The following is a 27,417-nucleotide window of genomic DNA, read 5'->3' as shown; positions in this document are numbered from 1 at the left end:
CTTTCCTCTCCCTCTCTCTCTCTCTCCCTCATTCCTCACATGTTTGTGGCATTTGGGGTGAGGGACGGGTCGATAGTCGGGATGGAACACAGATAGGGACGATGTACCTTTTCATCCAGCCAAACGTTTTTCCAGTCTCTGCACCGTCCACATCGAAAACGTTGCCATGCCATCCGAAATACCTGATCATGCGGTGAATACCCAAACTACCTATACCAATATGTACAAAGGGGGGAGGGCGTGGAGTTGAGATAATGGGGGGAAAAGAGAGTAAGGTGAGGAGGAAGGGACAAAATGGGGAAAAGGGGTTTGTGATGATGGAAGGGGCAGACATGGGTCCAGCCCCCCCCAAACCCTCCCCTATTTATTACACTTTGTACCTGTATTCCTGAGAAATATGTTTATATTTAACCCTTTGACCTTTCATCGTTTCCATATGGCTTCGGTCGTCGTGTTCGTTTTTTGTCCATTTGAACCCCTAGTTCATAATGTAAGGAACCCAGGTTCAAATCCCACATACCTGGGTTCCTTACATCGTGAGCCACGGCTTCAGGTGAGTACACTCACCCGGATACCTTACATCACTGATATCATTGTACTCCACGTAAATGTACACACCGATGTCCGTCTGCTCCGTTGTCCTGCGCGCCATTTGTGTCCAAATTCCTCCGTGAGTTTGACATCAATGTACGTAATACATAGACACCACACTGTGATACCCGCAACGAAAGGTCTTTTGCAACATGTTTTTGTTTTTAGGATTTTTTGGGGTTTAAACGTCAAAATTGGGTCGACAAGCCATTAAATGGTTGGTGAGTTGGAGAAGTTGATGATTGTTCACCTCCCTGTCGTTTCTCACCTGGATCTCCACGGCCTGTTTGTTCCGAAGCACACCTGTTGTGGGAAGGACGTGTTTTGATTTTTTTGTAAGGGAGGGTGCTTGGCACGTGCCAACGTAGCCGCAAGGTGATGGGAGTGGAAAGGGAGGGAGGAGTATGTTGGTGCGATTCACCTGGCCGTGGGGGCGTGGCGCTGGGGGGAGGGGGCGGGTCGTGTCAACTCGACCCTGGGTGGATTTCCCATTGATCTGGGATTAACAGCTTAAAGGAATGTTTTCCTGAACTCCAAACTATTTCCTTTTCTTTGCACTTCCCCTCGCAATGCACTCCAGGGATGGACATGATAGTGGGTGGATGCAGGTGCACCGATAAATAGGTGTGCGCTCAGTAAAAAAACACCTGAACAGGTGAAAATGTTTGCATTTCAAATGATATTTTAAGCTGGCTGTCCTGTTCTCGTGTGTATTATAGAATTTCATGCTTGTTCTTAGACATAGTGCACCATTGTAGGAGGGTACATAAGAGATCATATTGCCTGCACACCATCCCAGTCCCACACCCTCCCCTCCTTCCTCACTAACCCTCTCCCCAGCCCTCCGCACACGAAACTAACGGAATGTGTAAGGGGTAATATGGTATGATAAATAAGTCTGAGATTTGAGACGACACAGTATTTCGGTAGCAACAGAGAAGGCAAGGTGAGTAAGTGCAAAAAGGGAGGAGTGAAGGTGAGTCCAGGTGGAGGAACCTGAGATGATGTGCATGGTGATTTACATACAGCTGTAACGGAATCGAGAAACAGGATGGGCCAGTGAGGGTAGGGCAGGGAGCACCCAGCAAAACCACAAGCAGTGACAAAGTACGAGGCAGGTGGGAAGCAGCTGCTGCAAGGATACAGGTAGCATTGAGCAGGAGATGAAAACAAAGTGGTTGGTAAAGAAGAGGAAGCAAAAGCAACGCAGGTTGGAAGAAACACCAATGAAGGAGTGGAAAGGCAGGTGTGTAACTAACAAGAGCATTCGTGCAACGAGAGCATACAGGTAGGAAACAACAGGAGGATACAGGTGGGAAGCAACAGGAGCATTAACAGCAGGATGATGCAAGTGGGAAGCAACAGGAGCATTAACAGCAGGAGGATGCAAGTGGGAAGCAACAGGAGCATTAACAGCAGGATGATGCAAGTGGGAAGCAACAGGAGCATTAACAGCAGGAGGATGCAAGTGGGAAGCAACAGGAGCATTAACAGCAGGATGATGCAGGTAGGAAACAGGAGCATTTACAGCAGGAGGATACAGGTGGGAAGCAACAGGAGCATTAACAGCAGGATGATGCAGGTTGGAGACAGGAGCATTTACAGCAGGATGATGCAGGTTGGAGACAGGAGCATTTACAGCAGGATGATGCAAGTGGGAAGCAACAGGAGCATTAACAGCAGGATGATGCAGGTAGGAAACAGGAGCATTTACAGCAGGATGATGCAGGTAGGAAACAGGAGCATTTACAGCAGGATGATGCAGGTAGGAAACAGGAGCATTTACAGCAGGATGATGCAGGTAGGAAACAGGAGCATTTACAGCAGGATGATGCAGGTAAGAAACAAGAGTATTAACAGCATGATGATGAAGGTGGGAAGCCACAGGAGTATTAACAGCAGCAGGATGCAAGTGGGAAGCAACAGGAGCATTAAAAGCAGGATGATGCAAGTGGGAAGCAACAGGAGCATTAACAGCAGGATGATGAAGGTGGGAAGCAACAGGAGTATTAACAGCAGTGGGAAGCAACAGGAGCATTAAAAGCAGGATGATGCAGGTAGGAAACAGGAGCATTGACAGCAGGATGATGCAAGTGGGAAGCAACAGGAACATTAACAGCATGATGATGAAGGTGGGAAGCAACAGGAACATTAACAGCATGACGATGAAGGTGGGAAGCAACAGGAACATTAACAGCATGATGATGAAGGTGGGAAGCAACAGGAACATTAACAGCATGATGATGAAGGTGGGAAGCAACAGGAACATTAACAGCAGGATGATGAAGGTGGGAAGCAACAGGAACATTAACAGCAGGAGGATGAAGGTGGGAAGCAACATCAGCCACAGCAGGTTGTAATGTTGATTGTGAAGGAGCGACATTTGTAAAATGGGGGCAGTGAGACAGAAGTGGGTAGGGTCAGTGTGGTTGTGGTTGTGGTTGTGTATGTGGGTGTGGTTGGTGGGAGTTCAGAGGTGAGTTGAGCATGCGGCAGTGGATGGGGGTGATGGAAGGTATTGGAGGGAAAGTGGGTGGTGATCTGGGTGGGGCTAGGCTTACAGTGGTGGGGGACAGTCTGGCAGATATAAATGCAGGTGGAGTGCAGATGGGGGGGGGGGGAAGTCAGTGAAAGAAGACGGAGTGGAATTTTAGTTTCTTTGTGAACCACGTCCTTCGCGTGCACCCTCACTCTACCGGTCTAACCCCCCTCACCTGCAGTACCCACTCACCCTACCTCCTCCAGCCGACCCGCTCCCCTCCCCCAAACCCCATAACCCCCTTCTCGAGAATGTACATTAATGGAAGTTTACAATTCGGAGCCATGGTGAGTGAACAGTTCAGTAGGTTGTGACTGTGGGAGTCAGTGTCGGTTAAAGACCGAAAGGGACCTCCCAAGGAGACAATGGAATGAGTTTGAGTTGAACAATATGTTGATGCATGTATGTGTGGTATCAATACAGGTGTTCCATTGACAGGTGTGACCATGAAGGGTAACTGAATGCTGGAAAAGCGAAGACGATGTAAAACGAGTTGTGGTGCTTTCGTCGGTTAATCCGAAGCGTTGTTGTATGTTGTTTGCATTACGCACATGTCCGAAGATCATGTGGTCTCCATCCTGCACGCACGCACGTATACATCGATCGGTTCGTACATCCCCAGGATATGGAATGTATACGTAATTATAAATCGGGTTAAATGATCTCCCCCGCAATGCATCATGTACCCTCACGCACCTCTTCTTTTAAGGGCTCCTCAAGCCGGCTGTCTCGCCTGCTTGCACCAACGTTTGGATGATCAGCATCTTGTGGTATCATTGGGAAAGTGTGACATGCATGCTATACTACTACTACTACTACTACTACTACTACTACTACTACTACTACTACTACTACTACTACTGTGTTACTTTAATGGCCCCAATTAATCCCACCTTATAGGCTCAGTCAGCGACCGTTTTTGGCCCAAGTCTTTCATGAACTGGTTGGCCAGATCCTGATATCCGACCGGAGCTGATTTTCCCGGGAAACTTGTAATTTGTTCAGGGTGCCGGAAATAACTCACCTCCTCTTCGTTACAGGCACCGTGGGATCCTTAACGTCCACCAAACTAATGCTTGCAGATTGGACGTGTGGTTGAACGTGCATCATTGGGACGGCACACTTTGGGATGCAGACTCCAGCCTGCGAAGCACCATTCCGACAGTTTATAGTTGCCCAGCCTTCAGCTCCCACACGAACCCAAAGTCTTCAATCCTTTCCCCACTCCAAGTCTTTAGCTCCCCCCTTCTAACATCAAATATTCTGATACCCCTCCCCGCTCCAAACCCCAAGTCCTCAACCCCATCACTCTGAAGCTTCACCCCCCCCCCCCCATCTCCCAACTCCCTGTCTCCTTTGTGTCCACCTCCACCCAAACGTTATCCTTCCCTCTCCATTTTTTTCAAAGCAGCAGGACATTTTTACGTCATTACATATACGATACAAACGACCTTCAAGGTCTCGATTCACAATCTCGCGAGAATAACGATACAAACGACCTTCAAGGTCCTGATTCACAATCTCGGAAGAGTAACGATACAAACTATCTTCAAGGTCCCGATTCACAATCTCGCGAGAACAACGATACAAACTACCTTCAAGGTCCCGATTCACAATCTTGTGAGAATAACGATACAAACTACCTTCAAGGTCCCGATTCACAATCTCGCGAGAACAACGATACAAACTACCTTCAAGGTCCCGATTCACAATCTCGCGAGAACAACGATCCAAACTACCTTCAAGGTCCTGATTCACAATCTCGCGAGAATAACGATACAAACTACCTTCAAGGTCTTGATTCACAATCTCGCAAGAATAACGATACTAACTAAGTTCAACATCTCGATTCACAATCTCGCGAGAACAACGATACAAACTACCTTCAGGTCTTGATTCACATTCTCGCGAGAATTACAATACAAACTACCTTCAAGGTCCCGATTCACAATCTCGCGAGAATAATGATACAAACTACGTTCAACATCTCGATTCACAATCTCGCGAGAACAACGATACAAACTACGTTCAACATCTCGATTCACAATCTCGTGAGAACAACGATACAAACTACGTTCAACATTTCGATTCACATTCTCGCGAGAACAATGATACAAACTACCTTCAAGGTCTCGATTCACAATCTCGCGAGAATAACAATACAAACTATGTTCAACATCTCGATTCATAATCTCGCGAGAACAATGATACAAACTACCTTCAAGGTCTCGATTCACAATCTCGCGAGAATCACAATAGAAACTACGTTCAACATCTCAATTCACAATCTCACGAGAACAACAATACAAACTACCTTCAAGGTCCCGATTCACAATCTCGCGAGAATAACGATACAAACTACCTTCAAGGTCCCGATTCACAATCTCGCGAGAGTAACGATACAAACTACCTTTAATGTCCCGATTCACAATCTCACAAGAATAACGATATAAACTACCTTCAAGTTCTCGATTCACAATCTCGTGAGAATAATGACACAAACTACCTTCAAGGTCCCGATTCACAATCTCGCGAGAACAATGATACAAACTACCTTCAAGGTCTCGATTCACAATCTCGCGAGAATCACAATAGAAACTACGTTCAACATCTCAATTCACAATCTCACGAGAACAACAATACAAACTACCTTCAAGGTCCCGATTCACAATCTCGCGAGAATAACGATACAAACTACCTTCAAGGTCCCGATTCACAATCTCGCGAGAGTAACGATACAAACTACCTTTAATGTCCCGATTCACAATCTCACAAGAATAACGATATAAACTACCTTCAAGTTCTCGATTCACAATCTCGTGAGAATAATGACACAAACTACCTTCAAGGTCCCGATTCACAATCTCGCGAGAACAACGATACAAACTACCTTCAAGGTCCCGATTCACAATCTCGCGAGAATAACGATACAAACGACCTTCAAGGTCCCGATTCACAATCTCGCGAGAATAACGATACAAACTACCTTCAAGGTCTCGATTCACAATTTCCCGAGAACACAATACAAACTACCTTCAAGGTCCCGATTCACAATCTCGCGAGAGTAACGATACAAACTACCTTTAATGTCCCGATTCACAATCTCGCGAGAACAACGATCCAAACTTCCTTCAAGGTCCCGATTCACAATCTCGCGAGAGTAACGATACAAACTACCTTTAATGTCCCGATTCACAATCTCGCGAGAATCACGATACAAACTACCTTCAAGGTCTCGATTCACAATCTCGTGAGAATAATGACACAAACTACCTTCAAGGTCCCGATTCACAATCTCGCGAGAATAACAATACAAACTATGTTCAACATCTCGATTCATAATCTCGCGAGAACAATGATACAAACTACCTTCAAGGGCTCGATTCACAATCTCGCGAGAATCACAATAGAAACTACGTTCAACATCTTGATTCACAATCTCGCGAGAACAACAATACAAACTACCTTCAAGGTCTCGATTCACAATCTCGCAAGAACAACGATACAAACTACCTTGTAGGTCTCGATTCACAATCTCGTGAGAATAATGACACAAACTACCTTCAAGGTCCCGATTCACAATCTCGCGAGAATAACAATACAAACTATGTTCAACATCTCGATTCATAATCTCGCGAGAACAACGATACAAACCACCTTCAAGGTCCCGATTCACAATCTCGCGAGAATAACGATACAAACAACCTTCAAGGTCTCGATTCACAATCTCCCGAGAACACAATACAAACTACCTTCAAGGTCCCGATTCACAATCTCACGAGAGTAACGATACAAACTATCTTTAATGTCCCGATTCACAATCTCACAAGAATAACGATATAAACTACCTTCAAGGTCTCAATTCACAATCTCGTGAGAATAACGATACAAAATACCTTCAAGGTCCCGATTCACAATCTCGCGAGAATAACGATACAAAATACCTTCAAGGTCCCGATTCACAATCTCGCGAGAACAACGATCCAAACTTCCTTCAAGGTCCCGATTCACAATCTCACGAGAATAACGATATAAACTACCTTCAAGGTCCCGATACACAACCTCGTGAGAATAACGATACAAACTACCTTCAACGTCCCGATTCACAATCTCGCAAAAATAACGATACAAACTACCTTCAAGGTCCCGATTCACAATCTCGCGAGAACAACGATCCAAACTACCTTCAAGGTCTCGATTCACAATCTCGCGAGAACAACGATCCAAACTACCTTCAAGGTCTCAATTCACAATCTCGCGATAATAACAATACAAACTACGTTCAACATCTCGATTCACAATCTCGCGAGAATAACGATACAAACTACCTTCAAGGTCCCGATTCACAATCTTGCGAGAATAACGATAAAAACTACCTTCAAGGTCCCGATTCACAATCTCGTGAGAATAACGATACAAACTACCTTCAAGGTCCCGATTCACAATCTCGCGATAATAACAATACAAACTACGTTCAACATCTCGATTCACAATCTCGCGAGAATAACGATACAAACTACCTTCAAGGTCCCGATTCACAATCTTGCGAGAATAACGATAAAAACTACCTTCAAGGTCCCGATTCACAATCTCGTGAGAATAACGATACAAACTACCTTCAAGGTCCCGATTCAGAATCTCACGAGAACAACGATCCAAAGTACCTTCAAGGTCCTAATTCACAATCTCGCGAGAATAACGATACAAACTACCTTCAAGGTCTCGATTCACAATCTCGCGAGAATAATGACACAAATTACCTTCAAGGTCCCGATTCACAATCTCGCGAGAACAACGATCCAAACTACCTTCAAGGTCCCGATTCATAATTTCACGAGAATAACGAGAAAACTTCCTTCAAAGTCTCGATTCACAATTTCGTGAGAATAACGATACAAACTTCCTTCAAGGTCCCGGTTCACAATCTCGTGAGAATCACGATACAAACTACCTTCAAGGTCCGGATTCACAATCTCGCGAGAACAACGATCCAAACTACCTTCAAGGTCCCGATTCACAATCTCGCGAGAATAACGATACAAACTACCTTCAAGGTCCCAATTCACAATCTCGCGAGAATAAAGATACAAACTACCTTCAAGGTCCCGATTCACAATCTCGTGAGAATAAAGATACAAACTTCCTTCAAGGTCTCGATTCACAATCTCGCGAGAACAACGATCCAAACTACCTTCAAGGTCCCAATTCACAATCTCGCGAGAATAACGATACAAACTACCTTCAAGGTCCCAATTCACAATCTCGCGAGAATAAAGATACAAACTACCTTCAAGGTTCCGATTCACAATCTCGTGAGAATAAAGATACAAACTACCTTCAAGGTCTCGATTCACAATCTCGCGAGAACAACGATACAAACTACCTTCAAGGTCCCGATTCACAATCTCGCGAGAATAACGATACAAACTACCTTCAAGGTCCCGATTCACAATCTCACGAGAATAACGATATAAACTACCTTCAAGGTCCCGATTCACAATCTCACGAGAATAACGATATAAACTACCTTCAAGGTCTCGATTCACAATCTCGCGAGAACAACGATACAAACTTCCTTCAAGGTCCCGATTCACATTCTCGCGAGATATGTCTCACGGAAATTCCATGGAATTGCCACTCTGAAGTGATTGCGAGAAACCTTCTCGTGTTAATAAATGATCCTAAATTATTCATCTTCATTATATGTGATCTTAAAAAAACACACACACACACACACACACACACACACACACACACACACACACACACACACACACACACACACACACACACACACACACACACACACACACACACACACACAACTTTAAAATCAAATAACGCCAAAACAATATTTAATTCATAATCTCACGAGATCCCATCATCTCATGATGTGTGATTGAAGAGCAGACAAACAGACACTGACAAGCAAAATTATTACTCTTATTATTATTATTATTATTATTATTATTATTATTATTATTATTATTATTATTACTAGTATGGGCCCATAGGGGCGTGCCCGGAGGTGAGTGCCAGTATGTGCAGCCTCTCTCTCGCCCCTCTCTCTCGCCCCCCTCTCTCGCCCCCTTTCTCGCCCCCCCTCTCTCGCCCCTGTCTCTCTCGCCCATCTCTCTCTCGCCCCTCTCTCGCTCCCCACTCTCATCCCCCTCTCTCGCCCCTCTCTCTCTCGCCCATCTCTCTCTCGCTCCCCACTCTCGCCCCCTCTCTCTCCCTCCTCTCTCCCCCTCTCTTGCCCCCTCTCTCCCCCTCGTCTCTCCCTTCCTCTCTCCCCCTCCTCTCTCGCCCCCACTCTCATCCCCCCCTCTCCCATCCCCCTATATCGCAGATATTGGTCGACAGATAAATGGCCGTAACTTGGGAACCGCTTGTCCGATTAATATCAAACCTCGAAAAGGCACATCCTCAGGTCCCCAGCAATATACCTGGCAAGTTTCAATTAGATCGGACCAGTGGTTGTCGAGAAACTGCGGTCACAGACAAACAGACGGACAGACAGACAGACACACACACACACAGATTGCTGGAATTATAGATTTATTATTATAATTTTACGGATGAGGTCCTGCAGCATAAATAATATATCGTATCCGATGACAAACGGAAGACCAAGAAGGAGCCCAAAGATGGAGTCATCAGGTGGAACCAGGATAGGATTCAGGTTTCAGTCGCCACTCCACCACCCTCAAACGCACCCTGGCACAGCCAAGTGAGTCTTACAGAAAAATTTCCACAAGAATTCACTTCCCCTTGGAGAGACAGATAAGGAGTGAGAGGACCACAGAGCAAACGAGATGAAAGAGAAGTAAAAAGCAAGAATTGGAATGAATACTGAGAACTGTGAAAAAATTTGGAAAGAGTGTGCATGGAGAACTCATCTATCTATAATTGCAGCAATGTGTGTGTGTTTTACGTGTGTGTGTGTGTGTGTGTGTGTGTGTGTGTGTGTGTGTGTGTGTGTGTGTGTGTGTGTGTGTGTGTGTGTGTGTGTGTGTGTGTGTGTGTGTGTGTGTGTGTGTGTCTGTCTGCGACCGCTGTTTCTCGACAACCTCTGGTCCGATCTCATTGAAACTTGCCAGGTATATTGCTGGGGACCCGCGGATGTGCCTTTTCGAGGTTTGATATTAATCGGACAAGTGGTTCCCACGTTACGGACATTTATTTACCAACCAATGACAGGACACGGTGCTATGACATCACAATCGACATCACATTTCTTTTTCATAGATACATTTTTTTCATGTACGGCCACGCACGTACGGAACAAGTGGTTCCCAAGTTATGACCATTTATTTACCAAACCAATGACAGGACACGGTGCTATGACATCATAATATGACGTCACAAAAAAGTGTTTTTGTTAGTTTGTTTTTTTGCACGTACGGGCATGTACTGGTATATCTATAATTCCAGCAATCTCTGTCTGTCTGTCTGTCTGTCTGTCTGTGACCGTTGTTTCTCGACAACCTCTGGTCCGATCTAATTGAAACTTGCCAGGTATATTGCTGGGGACCCGAGGATGTGCCTTTTCAAGGTTTGATATTAATCGGACGAGCGGTTCCCAAGTTATGTCCATTTATTTACCAAACCAATGACAGGACATGGTGCTATGACGTCACAATTGACGCCACAATTCTTTTTTTTTTCTTGCATGTACGGCCACGCACTAGTATCCATAGATTTCAGCAGTTACTCCCCAGACTCAAACACAGAAACATGTACAAGCTAATGCAAAATTGCCTCTTACATGAGATTACCTTTGTGGCATATCTATCTGGGATTTTAACTCATCACTGTGATGTCAAGGTGAACAATGATTATGACGTATGAACCCCGAGATTATGGATTCATGTGCAGTTGTTTTACTGAGAGCAATGTCACTCGCTTGCAGTTCCCAAACTCAGTTCAATATCCTGTGCTGCTCATGAATTGTTGGTCAATGGGAGTGTTTGTGTTCGAGTGGTGAGCTTGGGATCCTCGGATTCTGAGTTCAAATGCCACTTTCCGTTGAATTCATACCAGGTGGGGTTGACTCTGCCTGTCATCCTTCCGATGTCGGCAAAATGAGTGCCGGCTTGTTGGTATCCTGTGCCGGAATGGAGACCCCGTCCAGGATTGTGCCCAACAGCCAAGGAAACTGCTTAGGCAGCACCAACGCTCTGCACGGAGTATGGTCCCGATGGATGGATGGATGGGAGTGTTTGTGTTGTACAGGAGTGTTTGTTTGGGAATTTTGCTTTGTTGTTTTAATCCACAGTGTCCCTGTAACGAACACCGATTTGTCCAAATGTTATACTCGTACTCGTTCTCCAAACAGTACATCGTTGAGGTCGTGAGCCGTCGATCCAAGAAGCTTTCCAAACTGTGGGTCCACAACCTTTTGTGTTCAAAATCTTCCCACTCAAGCAGAGATGGGGATGTAGATCTCGTATTGATTATACCAGAGCTTGGTCATTGATCTTTTACATTTGTTTTTGTGTGCATCACTGTGATTATTTACACTATTTATGTACATTGATTCATGTCAACTTTGTTATTTCTGATTATGTACAACGTCATTGTTTACACTTTTATCATGACCCTGTGCATGGTAGTGGAAAGCAGGTTTGAAGGTCCCATGACACCCAAAAGTACTGAAATTGCATATACTAGTGCGGGCCCATAGATGCAGCTTCGTTCCTTCGCTCTCGTAAACGACGACTGGATTGGGGCATTGTTTCAATTATATCGGACCAACCGTATCATAAATGGCCATAACTTGGGAAACACCTGGGAAACATACTCAGGTCCCCAGCGTCAATTGTGACGTCATATCAAACGAAGAAGAAGAACAATTGTGACGCCTTCTCTCTCCCCCCCCCTATCTCTCCCCCTCCCTCTCCTCCTCTCTCACCCCTAGTCTCGCCCCTCCTCTCTCTCCCCTCCTCTCCCTCCCCTCCTCTCTCTCCCCCCTCTCTCTCCCCTCTCCCTTGTCCCCCTCTCTTACCCCCTCTCTCGCCCCTCCTCTCTCCCTCCCCTCTCCCTCCCTCTCCCTCCCCTCTCCCTCCCCTCTCCCTCCCCTCTCCTCTCCCTCTCCTCTCGCCCCTCCCCTCTCCCTCCCCTCTCGCCCCTCCCCTCTCTCCCTCCACTCTCTCCCTCCACTCTCTCCCTCCACTCTCTCCCTCCACTCTCTCCCTCCCCTCTCCCCCTCCCCTCTCTCCCTCCCCTCTCCCCCTCCCTCTCTCCCGCCCCACTCTCTTGCCCCCTCTCTCCCGCCCCTCTCTTTCCCCCTCTCTCCCGCCCCCTCTCTTTCCCCCCTCTCTCCCGCCCCTCTCTCCCTCCTCTCTCCCTCCTCCTCTCTCTCCCTCCTCTCTACCCTCCTCTCTCCCCCTCCCTTTCTCTCCTTCTCTCTCCCCTCCCCTTTCTCTCTCCTTCTCTCTCGCCCCCTCCTCTCCCCCTCCCCTCTCTCCCTCCCCTCTCGCCCCTCCCCTCTCTCCCTCCACTCTCTCCCTCCACTCTCTCCCTCCACTCTCTCCCTCCCCTCCCCTCTCGCCCCTCCCCTCTCGCCCCTCCCCTCTCTCCCTCCCCTCTCCCCCTCCCTCTCTCCCTCCCTCTCCCCCTCCCCTCTCTCCCTCCCTCTCCCCCTCCCTCTCTCCCTCCCCTCTCCCCTCCCCTCTCTCCCTCCCCTCTCCCCTCCCCTCTCTCCCTCCCCTCTCCCCCTCCCCTCTCTCCCTCCCCTCTCCCCCTCCCCTCTCTCCCTCCCCTCTCCCCCTCCCCTCTCTCCCTCCCCTCTCCCCTCCCCTCTCTCCCTCCCCTCTCCCCCTCCCCTCTCTCCCGCCCCACTCTCTTGCCCCCTCTCTCCCGCCCCTCTCTTTCCCCCCTCTCTTTCCCCCTCTCTTTCCCCCCTCTCTCCCGCCCCCTCTCTCCCTCCTCTCTCCCTCCTCCTCTCTTCCCTCCTCTCTACCCTCCTCTCTCCCCCCTCCCTTTCTCTCCTTCTCTCTCCCCCTCCCCTTTCTCTCCTTCTCTCTCCCCCTCCCCTTTCTCTCCTTCTCTCTCCCCTCCTCTCTCTCCCCCCTCTCCTCTCTCTCCTCCCCCTCTCTCTCCCCCTTCCTTCTCTCTCCCCCTTCCCTCTCTCCCCCTCCTCTCTCTCCCCTCTCTCTCCCCCTCCTCTCTCTCCCCTCCCCTCTCTCTCCCCTCCCCTCTCTCTCCCCCTCTTTTTTAGAGTCTATGACACAATGTGCTGTAAGTAAAAAAAAAAAAATTATTATTTTTAATTCTTCAATTTTAATGTATTCCCAACAAACACGAACCGTTTTTTTGTAATTACGTAAAGATTGGTATTCCCGCCAGTAAACCGACGGCTCTTCCATGTTCGTAGTACTTATACAGCGCCTGGGCATTTTTTGGCGTCGGCTCGCATCGCCATCGAGGAGCGCCGTGCGCATGCGCAGAAACTGTGTGAGCACAGGCTCCGCCCCTTGTGCAAGCGAAATCTCGCGGGAAGTTGACTCGTGTTGTTTTATTTCTGAAATCATGGCGGCTTCGGATAACATCGTTCTGATGGTAATGTTACCTGATGGTGATAAAAAGTAAAACGATAAAAATGTTATCGGACAAAAAATTAACGGACTTAAAAAAATCGAGTTATAGGAAGTTAACTGGTCCGATACCGATAAATGGAAGTTAACTTCGATAATTATCTGTTATCGGATTATCGCTTTTGTGCCCAAAGCTGGTCATCGGCCGTGTCTCTCTGTGCATAAAACGAAGCTATCTCGCTGTCCGGATACGATGAAAACTTGTGTGCAGAACACACCTTGTGACACAATTGTCTGGAGTCGTCCGATAACTCTGACGTTCTGTTGCATTTTTATTTATTTTATTCCACCTGTCGTCATGTAGCACCAGTAGAAAACAATGAAGAAAAGAGAATAATAAAATAAAAGCTACAGCATGTCAGATTTATCGGCCTAGTCTGACGGACGACGGATCTGTCGGCCTAGTCGGACGGACGACGGATCTGTCGGCCTAGTCGGACGGACGACGGATCTGTCGGCCTAGTCGGACGGACGACGGATCTGTCGGCCTAGTCGGACGGACGACGGATCTGTCGGCCTAGTCGGACGGACGACGGATCTGTCGGCCTAGTCGGACGGACGACGGATCTGTCGGCCTAGTCGGACGGACGACGGATCTGTCGGCCTAGTCGGACGGGCGACGGATCTGTCGGCCTAGTCGGACGGGCGACGGATCTGTCGGCCTAGTCGGACGGACGACGGATCTGTCGGCCTAGTCGGACGGATCTGTCGGCCTAGTCGGACGGATCTGTCGGCCTAGTCGGACGGGCGACGGATCTGTCGGCCTAGTCGGACGGACGACGGATCTGTCGGCCTAGTCGGACGGGCGACGGATCTGTCGGCCTAGTCGGACGGATCTGTCGGCCTAGTCGGACGGAGGACGGATCTGTCGGCCTAGTCGGACGGACGACGGATCTGTCGGCCTAGTCGGACGGACGACGGATCTGTCGGCCTACTCGGACGGACGACGGATCTGTCGGCCTAGTCGGACGGACGACGGATCTGTCGGCCTAGTCGGACGGACGACGGATCTGTCGGCCTAGTCGGACGGACGACGGATCTGTCGGCCGAGTCGGTCAGACGACGGATCTATCGGCCAAGTCTCGACTCTCGAGATCTCGAGTCAATCCACTCTGTGCGAGTTTCTGTATGTGACGTCAACGCTGCGGTTCGCTGAAGTCAACTTTTTTGAGGGGCGGGGCATAGCAAGTTGTGAAAAGCACAATAAATGATCGAAATATTGGTCTAATTATCCCATTTTTTATAAAAAAAAAAAAAACATGGGTGATTTATTCACGAGGAAGGTCAAGTTAATATATAAATAACCAGAAAGTTTTGGGTGTCATGGGACCTTTAAGCGATTGGTTCACTCTGTCTGGCTATCTGCAGACGTCAGTCTATGATCGAGGAAATACTTGATTTGAATTTAATTATATATTTTGAACACTAGAACACGAATCGGAACACGAACCTGCAGTTTAGCACTACTTTGGCTCTGAATTTGGCAAATTGTGCGGAATCTCTTTCCGATCGCACATGCGTGGAGAGGAGTGAGATAATTTTTTACTCATGCGTGGAGAAACAAAATTGAAAATCATTTCAAGCAGGAAACTTGCTATTTTTAGGAATGTCACAAAGGACACAAACAACAGGCACGAATAACTAATTGAAAGTGTTAACTGAAGAGGTCTGAGGGCAGAGAAACAACGATATTCAAGTAAAGTGGCGATGCCTCGCGATGCAAGGACAGGGCCAACTTCACTCAAAAGATCTGTTTGTTTTTGCATCTCAATGATCGTTCCAAAATCTTTGGTTTCTCCGACAAGAGTTGGCAGCAGGTTCAGCTCTGGACTGTTCCGTTTGATCCATGGGCTTTGTGTGGTTGCCATCGCACCTGTTATTCAAAGTTCACAAACAAAACTAATATAGATTGTGCTTGGAAACGCAAAGCAAGAGTTTAAAAGATGCTTTCCACGTTGTTTTTTTCTCAACACTTCATGAGAGGAGGTGTTTTATGAACTCTCCAGTTTAAGATGTGATAATTTACACTCTCATAATGAATATTGTTCGATGAAAATTGCACAAATTGTTTACCTTATGACCACCCCTTTGATCGGATAATTTGTCATACCTGTGGCTGAAGGCATTGCCTCTTAAAGCAAACAAAATATCAAGTTTAAACTTGTTTTGCTGTCGAGCGAGAAAATGAGTGGTGGGAGATTAACTGGTGAGAGGGTAGAGTGGGCTGCAAAAGTGAGGAGTGAGCCGAGGGGTGTTGGGTCTGAATTGAATGAATAAAGTCAGTGATTTGGCTCTGTTTGTTATTCCGAGAATCAACAGAGACGAAATATTAACAGTGCAACCCACAAAGGTCCTGCTGGACCGTAATGCCCTTATATGCACTGTCACTCCGCTCGCAATTCGATTGTGATTCCGAGTTTGATTTTCCAGCCCAAAGATATGCTTGTGAAGAGGACAGCGGTATCTGCAGGTGTGTACGAGCATGTGGTGCAGCCAGGTACACCTTCATAATTACAGAAGGGTGCAGACGAAAACTATGCACCATGGGTGTACAACACAACGATTACCATTTGACTAATTTGGGTGAATACTTTCCATTGTAAGGACTTCAAATTCAGAATAGTTCACAAACTATGTTGTACATGCGGCAAACAAATGGAGAAATTGAATTGACATGTACAGTACAAATTCTTCAGAGTACCTGAAGGTGTTTTACGAATCTCCTCTCTCCCCACTATCCACCTCCAGAACCAACTTCCTCCGATGATAGCTCCCACCCCCTTACACACTCCATCGGATTCCACTTCTGCTGAAGAGTCTGAGGGTCCTATGATGTCCCCCACCATGGGTTTCTCCATGACCCCATGTATTCCTTCTACTGCTGAGTATGCTGGACCTTACGGCTTTCAACTCTGCTTCCAGCAATCCAGCACAGCCAAGTCTGCGACCTGGACGGTATGACTACATCCTGGAAATATCAACAAGAGAAATACATTTACAATAAACGTAACGATTAAAATAACCAGACGCAATTTTTGATAAACATATTAAGAGAGAAGTTGGTTCTATTTTGAATTGCTGTGTCGTCTTAAACAATTAAAAAGTGGCTTAACGAGCAGATGAGCTCGGATGCACTGACGAGCAGATGAGCTCGGATGCACTGACGAGCAGATGAGCTTGGATGGACTGACGAGCAGTCAAGCTCAGATGGACTGATGGACTGACGAGCAGACGAGCTTGGATGGACTGACGAGCAGACGAGCTCGGATGGACTGATGAGCAAACGAGCTCAGATGGACTGATGGACTGACGAGCTTGGATGGACTGATGAGCAGACGAACTCGGATAAACTGACAAGCAGGCCAGTGTGCAATGGAATACTTGTCTCAATGAAGGCTCTGCTTTGACAAAGTAAACAATGGATTTATCAACTGTTGATAAGAGAAAGTTTACAACTGTTGGGACGAGGTGCAGCTGATGTTGAGGGCAAAATGAGTGTAAAAGCCCTTTTATTTTATCTTTTCAATCTGATGAATGGCTAAGGCTCGAAACTTTAGTCACACCTCATTACCCACAGCAATAAACATACTTGTCAACTTATAGTTGACAAAGTCCATTGGAAGCTTCGCTGGATTGGCAAGAAAGCAAAATCATAATTTTAAGCTCGGTCAGGCGAGGATGACCACATAACTCCAGTTCCCAACAATATTGATGAGGTGTTTATGGACCAGAGCTTTGTACCTGTAAGGAATGAAAGGCTGGAAGCAGATTGCCCACAAGACTATTCCACACAAAAACCTCTCTGAAAAGAAATATACAACGTTCCAGCCTCTTCCATGACAAATACCTCCCAAAATGAAAGTCTGTCTGCCGCTTCCATGTCTGTGACCCTAAAGCATCCAATCATTCCTGTTTCTCTTCCTTCTCTTCCAGACACAGTGTCACCTGTATTTACATAACCCATCACTCACTCCTCCATGTCTCTCATTTATAAAACAAATTACTTTTCACAAATGAAAATTATCTCCTTCAGAGGAGCTTTCAATCAAAATAAAAAGTCAAACAAATTGATATCATGCATGACACGAGTAAACAGTATATTTATTGGAACAAAGCACTTTAAACCCAAATTTTCGAGTAATGGTGACAGAGCGGACAAAAGTACCGAAATTTCTCCAAGTGCTTGTTCATCTTATACCTTTAATTTTTTGATATGTGCCACTTAATCAAATCATGTCTTAATGTATTATTATGCTAATTTATGCAAATTACATTTATTTATTAATATTTCATTGAAATTAATGGAACTATATGCAATATAGTAACTTAAGTTACGATGTAATATAGTAACTTAAAAAAAAAAATGGAACATAAAAGCTCAATAAATGTATATCGAGAATACTTTCGGCCTGTTTATCATGACTACTCTAAATCATTATTAAATTCAACGATCTGAGCTTATATTTGATGATTATATTGTAAATGATCTTTTCTACAACTGTCAAACCACCCCCACGTCCACCCCTCCCAAGCATATTGTTTATGTATCCATATTGTTCACCCTTTGTGTTCTCCCTTACCCCTCATCATTACCTGCATCCCTTGCTTGTCCGTCTCCGACTACTTTCTCCCTCTGCCCTGCTGTTGGTGTTTCCCCTTTCTTCTGCTCTTCCCTTTGTTATTTTGTGTCCTGATTTGTTCAGTCATAGCTCTCCTATCAGCCGAGAGCATGTATATATGTGTATACATATATATATATATATATATATATATATATATATATATATATATATATATATATTGTTGCGGTATTCGCGCCCGCCGGCGTGCTGACGGCCACGTAACTCGAATCGCGGCACGTCGCCCACCGGACGGACAATCCAGTCGTGACCCTCTCGGACTAACGCCGGAAACCAGTCACGGGTGGACCTTTCGGTCTCACCGCGATCGAGCCAATCAGCCCCCGCGTGGGATAGGGTTGCTCGCCAAATTCGACCTACCTAAGTACCCACGCGGAGGGTAGACCGGGCGATCGCACCTCGCCGCAGGTCGACTTCGGACACGGGCCACTTAAGCGACCCGTTCCGTACTATCAGAATAACCGAGCGGTGTTATCGTCGACCTCGACGGTTCGATTAATTATCGGGCGTATTCAGCCCACTACCAACCCTTTACGTGAAGCAAGATGGGGATTCAATAGAGGAAAAGACGAAGCGAAGCGGGAAACAGTTCAACACAAAGCACATTTATTCGCGGCACACGGGAGCACACATATACAATTCCACCAAATGCACACAGAAAAGACAATGTAATTTACACAAAAAGCAAATGTAAAAGCGAAAACACAATGCAGAGCTAATACCGACTACCGAGCACACGGCAACACTTATACAATTCTACTTCACAGACGGCGCCGACAACACATACCCAAAACCAAGGAAAAGAATACCCTCAAGGATGAGGCGGGCCTGAGGCCGAGACCGGGTCGGGCCTACCCGTCTGGTGATGAGACGCGGAGCGGCGATGGTGCCTCAACTCCGCGGGCCTTGCGGGCAGTGTCTGGTAGGGGTGGGAAAGGGGCCCCCTTGGTCGCACTATCTCAGCGCGGGGGGAAACAGGAGGGGGTTGCTGATGCTCGGGGTATAGAGGATTTTTATTGTCCCGCGACGAGCGTCTCCACCTCGGCCAGGTCGCGCTGTCGGCCTCCCTGGGGAGCAGCTCCCTGCACGACGCGAGCACCCCCTCGTCTGCCCTCGCCGCCTCTCCACAGCTCCGTCCCCTCCGTTCCGACTCCAACGCACACGACGACCAGCTCCTTCTTGCCAACTCCACCGCCCGCGAAGTCTTGACTCTCTGTTCCTGACTCTCCTACTCGACTACTCACTGGACTGACGAACACGGTCGCTTTTATCAGCCCCGTAGCTTCGCCCTCTCATCTTTGACCCCCTCCCTTCGACCTTTCACCTCGCTCCCCATTGGCCCGAGAAAAAGTGGGCGTGAATGCTTTTTGATCCATAAATTTGCATATATCGATCGCCCTGGGGGCGGGGCCAATTCGCCCCTCGCTCACCGATTGGACGGCAAAAAGTGGGCGTGTGTCGTTTTTGATCCGTTTTTGAAGCACAAAATCCGTGATTTTGTACACGCTGTTCGGCGCGCGCCCTGCACGAGTCCAACACCGGTACCCACAGCGGGGCAAGAACGGTGGCGATGCGACGGTTGCGAGGTGTGACGGGAAGGTCGTGGCGGTTGTGGTGAAGCGGCGTTGTGGTTGGTGGTTGATGTTGTGGTTGTGGTGGTAATCAGGGCGGTTGGTCCAAAATAAAGATAGCAAAAGAAAAACGGCTATCCTGAAGAGTCGCAGCACGCATAAATGACATGTATTCCCACTAGACAACGGGTTTGGGCCTAACTACACATGTACTTACCGAGATACCTCACCTAAGGGACCTGAATGGTGGTTTGCGAATTTGGTAACCACAACACTACCCCCTCCCCTTTTTACAGACTCGTCCCGAGTCGTCAAATTTTCGTGTGCCATCATGTGTAGTTTTCCCCTAGTACATTTTACCTACGGATCCCTGAGTGCGACATTCATGGTATTCGTGTCCCCAAAATAAATAACCTGAGGGCTGCGTAACTATCTAAACAAACTCACTCACACGGACGACTTAAATAAAATTGCCGGCGCTAGACAGACATGCCGGGGGCGCACTCATATGTACAGTACATCTTAACCTTAACTTACAAATTTTACACTAAACCATGGCCCAGGATCATTGAACTCTGCAAAAAGAAAAGCAGTTAGCAGGGAGCCAGGCTGCCCGCATGCAGTCTCTGGCTCAAACAATGCAGGTGACAGGGAACGTGGCTGGCTGCTCACACGCAGTCCAAGGCCTTCCCTTTTGAACTGAACGCAGTGAACCACAACGGTGCATGGGCTGCACAAACGCAGTCTCCGTGCCAGCTCAAGTGGCACACGCAATGAGCACAACGAATGGATGCATGAACACAAACACGGTGCACGGGCCGCCACTGCAGGCCCGTGTTGTAGCTGCCAACGGGGCAGTTCTCGCAGCTTGCAAACTGTTGCTTTTACGATCCTGGCGCACATGGCAATGAACAGGGGGGGGTGGCAAAGCAAAAATTGAACGGGGCTGGTGAACATGGGCAGTGGGCATGGCATGGCAAAGGTGAGCAGGCAATCACAGCCCGCAGAAGAAGGCCGTCGCAGGCAAACACAGCCGGCAGATGAACTGGCCGGCACCGGCCTTGACGCAAAACACGGCCAGCCGATGGCACAGGCCTTGCAGCACAGCAGCTGCAGACGATCCAGCCGGCACAGACCTTGCAGCAACACAACAGCTGCCGATGAAGTGGGCCGGCACAGGCCTTGAAGAAAAACAGCCAGCAGATGAACTGGCCGGCACAGGCCTTGCAGCACACAGCTGCCGATGAAGTTGGCCGGCCTCCGCCTTGAAGCAAAACACGGCCAGCCGATGAAGTTGGCCAGCCTTTGCCGTTCAGTGAAGGTTGGTGGAGGGAGTGCGGTGGTGCTGGCCACTTGGAAGGCGGGCTCGGACCTACCTACCTGTCTCCCTCCCACCTATCGCCTTTGCCTGTCACTGTACATACCCACTCCCTTAATTTGTGAAAAACCAATTTAGCCCCAACTTATTTTTTTTTTGTTTTTATTTTTACTTCCCCACTATAAATCGTCCCCTAACCCCCTTTATCGTCCTTGTTCGGCTAACCTATCCTGTCACCTAGCCTACTCCCAACCCCTACGTTCCCTTCCCGGAGGGGAATAAGGGAGAGCTAACGTCCTGTGTCGAGGCCCAACGAAGCCTCAGAATGGCCTCCCCAGAGTTCGGCGATCTAACCCAAAGTGGGTCCAGCGGCCCACAACGACAGCGAGGGGATGGATGGTGCGGAGGGGTACATCTCCTAATCTACCCTAACCATTTAACTGTTAAACTACCCCGGGGCTTTCAACAAGCGCCTCTCGCTTAAACTATTGGTTCTAACAACCCAGATTCCCGTCGCCTGTGTTGGTGTCCTCACAATTTCGGGCCTCGCCCCCCAATTTTCGCTCCGTGCCCTCACACGGTCTCCTGGCTGGGACACGTGGCTCCCTTTGGTAGGCACGACCCTCTGCCGAATCTCCCGCTATGGCACCCCCGGGCACTACACTGCCTCCGAGCCTACCAGCTCCCTAACACCGGGGAGTGCCCCCCATGGCACCTCCCCTGAAACGCACACGTGGCAGGCCGGCCTCCCGGGCCCCTTTCCGAGGGTCACCCGTGCCCACAACACTGCCCACGCGGCTAATGGCGCCCCGGGCCCCCGCACCAAGCAGGCGCACCCGTGCCCACTACTCTATCCCGGCCCCCCATTGGCCCATGGCCTACCGCGGCCGACTAGCCTGGTGCCCGGGGTACCCACTCAGCGATACTCACCTTTCGCAGCCACGCTCCCAAGCCCGTCAACAGGGCTCCTGCACCCCTCCAAATGGGTTTCGAGCCTACATCCCCACCAACAACAAAACGACTTCCATATTTGTTAATTTAACTAACCCAGCTAACTCACTTTACACTGACCCCGGGGTCCCTTGGGCGGGAGTCACTCCTCCCCCCAATCACTCATCGCACCATGCATTCCCCATTCGCTCCACTCACACAGACCCACTGGCCTCACTCACTCAACATGTCTCCACATCATAACTCACCAACAACTCTTCAACACACACACCACTGAACTCTGCCATCCTTCTAACTACATCCCCTAACTAACTCGTGCTCCCACGTCATCCCTTACACTAGTAGCACGTTCCATTTAACCTACGTCGCTAAACTACGTCAACTCTACACATTCACTGTCTGTCACTGTCTGCAAATAAATCATTTTATTTCCCAACCTAAATCTGGCTACAATCCCTCTTACTAATCCATTCCACGGACTCCATGAGGACTTACCCCTGCCCCATGAAGTCGGTCTAGCTAAGCTAACCCTTCCCCCTAACTAGTTTCCATCCTGTGCCCAGGTAAGGGGGTCTTCCACCCCTTGCCCAGGAATCCTGTGCACCCGAAAGGGAGGCTTGCTTTTTTTTTTTTTTTCCTTACATGCGCAGCGCCAGCGCGGCAACTCGCGCACTTTGCACCTGCCCGTGACGTCATGCAGCTGCACGTGTTCCTCGTCCCTCCTTGGACGGTACCATCCGGCAGAGATACCCCTCCTGCCGGATTCCAACCCCACGTGCAGCCATGACGTCACCGTGCGCATAAAAAAAAACAAGCCCCACGTCTCGAGGGGTTCCCCACGCGAACACATGTGCTTTGCCCGTTGGAGCTTCACACACACGATCGCGTGGAGAACCCGTCCGGTCCAAATCCGTTATCCTGCCTAAACTTTGTCCGTCCGCGGGATCGGCAAATCCACCGCTGGCATTTCCGGACCGGGACTTCACCCTCGCAAGCGAGCACGTGGTGGTCTCGTGCGTTGCACAGCACGAACCTCGTGCTCACTGCTGGGTGAACCCGGCACGGTCCCCGAAACAACTACAGCCGCTACTCGGCTTTCTCTCCTCTGTCGCCGTCTCCGTCTCCATTCAATCCACGCACACCTGCGTGTTACGACGCACACAGTCCACTCCATCACATTCACACCGGGAGACGCGGCTGCGTGCTCCCGCATGCCAACCGACATATCCCTTACATACCGCTCTCTCACACACACGGTCTCCCTTGCATTCGGCCGTTCACTCACGTTTGCCATTTTCCTCACACAAACCATACCACTTACACACGCGGGGGCACTCGCCCGCGGTGCCTCATCCACACACGCGGGGGAACTCAACCGCGGTGCCTCATCCACACACCGTGCCTCACTCACACAAGCGGGGGCACTCAACCGCGGTGCCTCATCCACACACGCGGGGGCACTCACCCGCGGTGCCTCACCCACACACGGCGTGCTGGGAAGCACGTACTCCGGCACCATCGCCACCACACCACTCACACACGGGGTCGCTTCCACACACGGGGACGCACTCACACCTTGCACCACACACACAGGGACAACCACACTGGGGATTCGTGTCCCCACAAGGGTCTCCGGGGCCTCTATACCCCCCAAGCTCTCCGTGCACCCGTTCGCAGCACTCGCCCCCTCAACCTCGCAAAGCACGACCGAACTCACCTGGTCGTGACTCGCCTCAAGGGGGCATACTCCCTCCCCTCGTTCCTGGAGGAGGCCATCCAGGTGCTCGCACTGGGTCTCTACCCAGTCCGCCAGCTCACCCCCTTTATCCTCCACTACCTCCGTGTGTGTGTGTGCGTCACTTACCCCGTCCAATTCACCCTCTATCTCCCGTGTCTCAACTATTATTATTTCCTTTGTCACGGCCTTCATGCCCGCCTGCAGGCATCGGCCCATGTTCTGCGTCTCACCCCGCAGCTTTTTTGTTTCTTCCTTCATTTGCTTGTTCATGCCTTTCATTTCGTTTATAAATTCAGTTGTGTTTGCATCCATCTTTTCGATTATTTGTTGTGTATTCGCATCCATTCTCGCTGTCATTGCCGCCAGCATGGCGCATAGCTGGGCCATGTCGGGTGCGCTTGGGTGAGCCGTTTCGGCAAGGGTCGGCGGGTTTTGGTGGAGAGGGGGGGGGAGGTGTCATACCCCGCGGCCGCTGCCGCACCCATTTCGGGCTCTGGGTTCAGTTGGGCGAGTCCGTGTTCCTGCTCTCCGATACCAGTGCCGCGAGGAGGGCGATGAATTTGTATCGCACGACCTGACACCAGTGTTGCGGTATTCGCGCCCGCCGGCGTGCTGACGGCCACGTAACTCGAATCGCGGCACGTCGCCCACCGGACGGACAATCCAGTCGTGACCCTCTCGGACTAACGCCGGGAACCAGTCACGGGTGGACCTTTCGGTCTCACCGCGATCGAGCCAATCAGCCCCCGCGTGGGATAGGGTTGCTCGCCAAATTCGACCTACCTAAGTACCCACGCGGAGGGTAGACCGGGCGATCGCACCTCGCCGCAGGTCGACTTCGGACACGGGCCACTTAAGCGACCCGTTCCGTACTATCAGAATAACCGAGCGGTGTTATCGTCGACCTCGACGGTTCGATTAATTATCGGGCGTATTCAGCCCACTACCAACCCTTTACGTGAAGCAAGATGGGGATTCAATAGAGGAAAAGACAAAGCGAAGCGGGAAACAGTTCAACACAAAGCACATTTATTCACGGCACACGGGAGCACACATATACAATTCCACCAAATGCACACAGAAAAGACACAATGTAATTTACACAAAAAGCAAATGTAAAAGCGAAAACACAATGCAGAGCTAATACCGACTACCGAGCACACGGCAACACTTATACAATTCTACTTCACAGACGGCGCCGACAACACATACCCAAAACCAAGGAAAAGAATACCCTCAAGGATGAGGCGGGCCTGAGGCCGAGACCGGGTCGGGCCTACCCGTCTGGTGATGAGACGCGGAGCGGCGATGGTGCCTCAACTCCGCGGGCCTTGCGGGCAGTGTCTGGTAGGGGTGGGAAAGGGGCCCCCTTGGTCGCACTATCTCAGCGCGGGGGGGGAAACAGGAGGGGGTTGCTGATGCTCGGGGTATAGAGGATTTTTATTGTCCCGCGACGAGCGTCTCCACCTCGGCCAGGTCGCGCTGTCGGCCTCCCTAGGGAGCAGCTCCCTGCACGACGCGAGCACCCCCTCGTCTGCCCTCGCCGCCTCTCCACAGCTCCGTCCCCTCCGTTCCGACTCCAACGCACACGACGACCAGCTCCTTCTTGCCAACTCCACCGCCCGCGAAGTCTTGACTCTCTGTTCCTGACTCTCCTACTCTACTACTCACTGGACTGACGAACACGGTCGCTTTTATCAGCCCCGTAGCTTCGCCCTCTCATCTTTGACCCCCTCCCTTCGACCTTTCACCTCGCTCCCCATTGGCCCGAGAAAAAGTGGGCGTGAATGCTTTTTGATCCATAAATTTGCATATATCGATCGCCCTGGGGGCAGGGCCAATTCGCCCCTCGCTCACCGATTGGACGGAAAAAAGTGGGCGTGTGTCGTTTTTGATCCGTTTTTGAAGCAAAAAATCCGTGATTTTGTACACGCTGTTCGGCGCGCGCCCTGCGCGAGTCCAACACCGGTACCCACAGCGGGGCAAGAACAGTGGCGATGCGACGGTTGCGAGGTGTGACGGGAAGGTCGTGGCGGTTGTGGTGAAGCGGCGTTGTGGTTGGTGGTTGATGTTGTGGTTGTGGTGGTAATCATGGCGGTTGGTCCAAAATAAAGATAGCAAAAGAAAAACGGCTATCCTGAAGAGTCGCAGCACGCATAAATGACATGTATTCCCACTAGACAACGGGTTTGGGCCTAACTACACATGTACTTACCGAGATACCTCACCTAAGGGACCTGAATGGTGGTTTGCGAATTTGGTAACCACAACAATATATATATATATATATATATATATATATATATATATATATATATATATATATATATATATTTGTATGTATGTATATATTTATTTATATATATATATTGTTATGAATTCTGCGCCTGCCCCGCATTTAGCCGAATCGCGGCCGTACGCCCACCGGACGAACAATTCAGTCGCGACTTTCCGGAACAACGCCGAAAACCAGTCACGGGTGTGCTCCAAGCGCACACCACGGCCTAGTCAATATTCTACCCGCGCGCAACAGGGTCAATCGCCGAATTGTCGATATACCTAATTATTCGCGCGGGCAGCCTACCGAGAGACCGTACCTCAGCGAGGTCTGCTTGGACACGAACCGCTTAAGTGGTTCGTTCCGTTCTGGGATAACCGAGCGGGGTATTATCGCGAGACCTCGCTGGACCCGATTCTTTTATCGGCTATCAAAAAGCCCACTACCATTCCAAAATGCAATATGGCGTTTCAACGGGGAAAATGACACGACAAACAGTTTCACATTCAAATAAGCACATTTATTATTTTACACGTATACAAACAATCATGCAATGAATTGGTGAAACACGCATGCAGTTGATTTGTGATGAATGCGGGACAAGACCAAGACACGAGCAAGGCGAAGAGCTACAACCGTCTATAATTAACCTCCGTCATCGAAGATGGACGGAGGTTACTGTTTTCACCCCTTTCTGTTTGTTTGTGAACAGTATTACGGAAAAACTCCTTGACGGATTTTGACGAAACTTGGTGGGGGGATTAGGTATGGTCCAAGGATCATGCCATTAGATTTTGGACTTGGTCCAGAATCCAATATGGCCGCTATGGCGGCCATTTTGAAAAAATATTTGAATTTTTGTTTTTGTATTTCTACATGTTTTAAATGATTTCCAACCAAAAAAAAAATTGTTAGAGAAAAAAAACCTGAAAATTTTGCGACTTTAAAAAAAAAAAATTCGATTTCATTTGCAAAAAAATTTTTTTTAATATATTTTTTTGCATTTCTGCATGTTTTCGATGATTTCCAACCCCCCCCCCCCCAAAAAAAAAGAAATAAATAATGTTTGAGAAAAGAACCATAACTCTGTCAGCACTGTTAACATCATATTTAATGAATAAGATATAAGGTTCACTTGAGTGACCTCAGCAGTATTGGCGGCGGAGGTTTTGCACTCTACCGAGTGCTCCCCC

At 48.9% G+C, this 27,417-nt stretch overlaps 1 protein-coding gene across 2 annotated transcripts in view; it reads left to right on the top strand.

Moving 5' to 3' along the window:
- The first annotated feature begins 3,198 nt into the window (after positions 1 to 3,198).
- Positions 3,199 to 27,417, top strand: part of LOC147016427 (tumor protein 63-like) — a 73,107-nt gene continuing 48,888 nt past the window's right edge. The window contains exons 1-2 of one of the 2 annotated variants that reach the window (XM_085845094.1): positions 3,199 to 3,417; positions 16,477 to 16,683. In XM_085845094.1, the coding sequence (XP_085701220.1) occupies positions 3,382 to 3,417; positions 16,477 to 16,683 (243 nt within the window). In that variant the 5' untranslated portion in view covers positions 3,199 to 3,381. Of the gene's footprint in view, positions 3,418 to 13,574; positions 13,694 to 16,476; positions 16,684 to 27,417 lie in introns of those variants that run through there. The other variant, XM_085845093.1, reaches the window with a different exon arrangement.

This window comes from Eptatretus burgeri, chromosome 11, assembly GCF_056783735.1.
Source record: "Eptatretus burgeri isolate ZD-2024b chromosome 11, Ebu_testis_v1, whole genome shotgun sequence".
Lineage (NCBI taxonomy): Eukaryota > Metazoa > Chordata > Myxini > Myxiniformes > Myxinidae > Eptatretus > Eptatretus burgeri.
The sequence above is the reverse complement of the archived record's forward strand: the minus strand, read 5'-3'. Positions and strand labels throughout refer to the sequence as shown.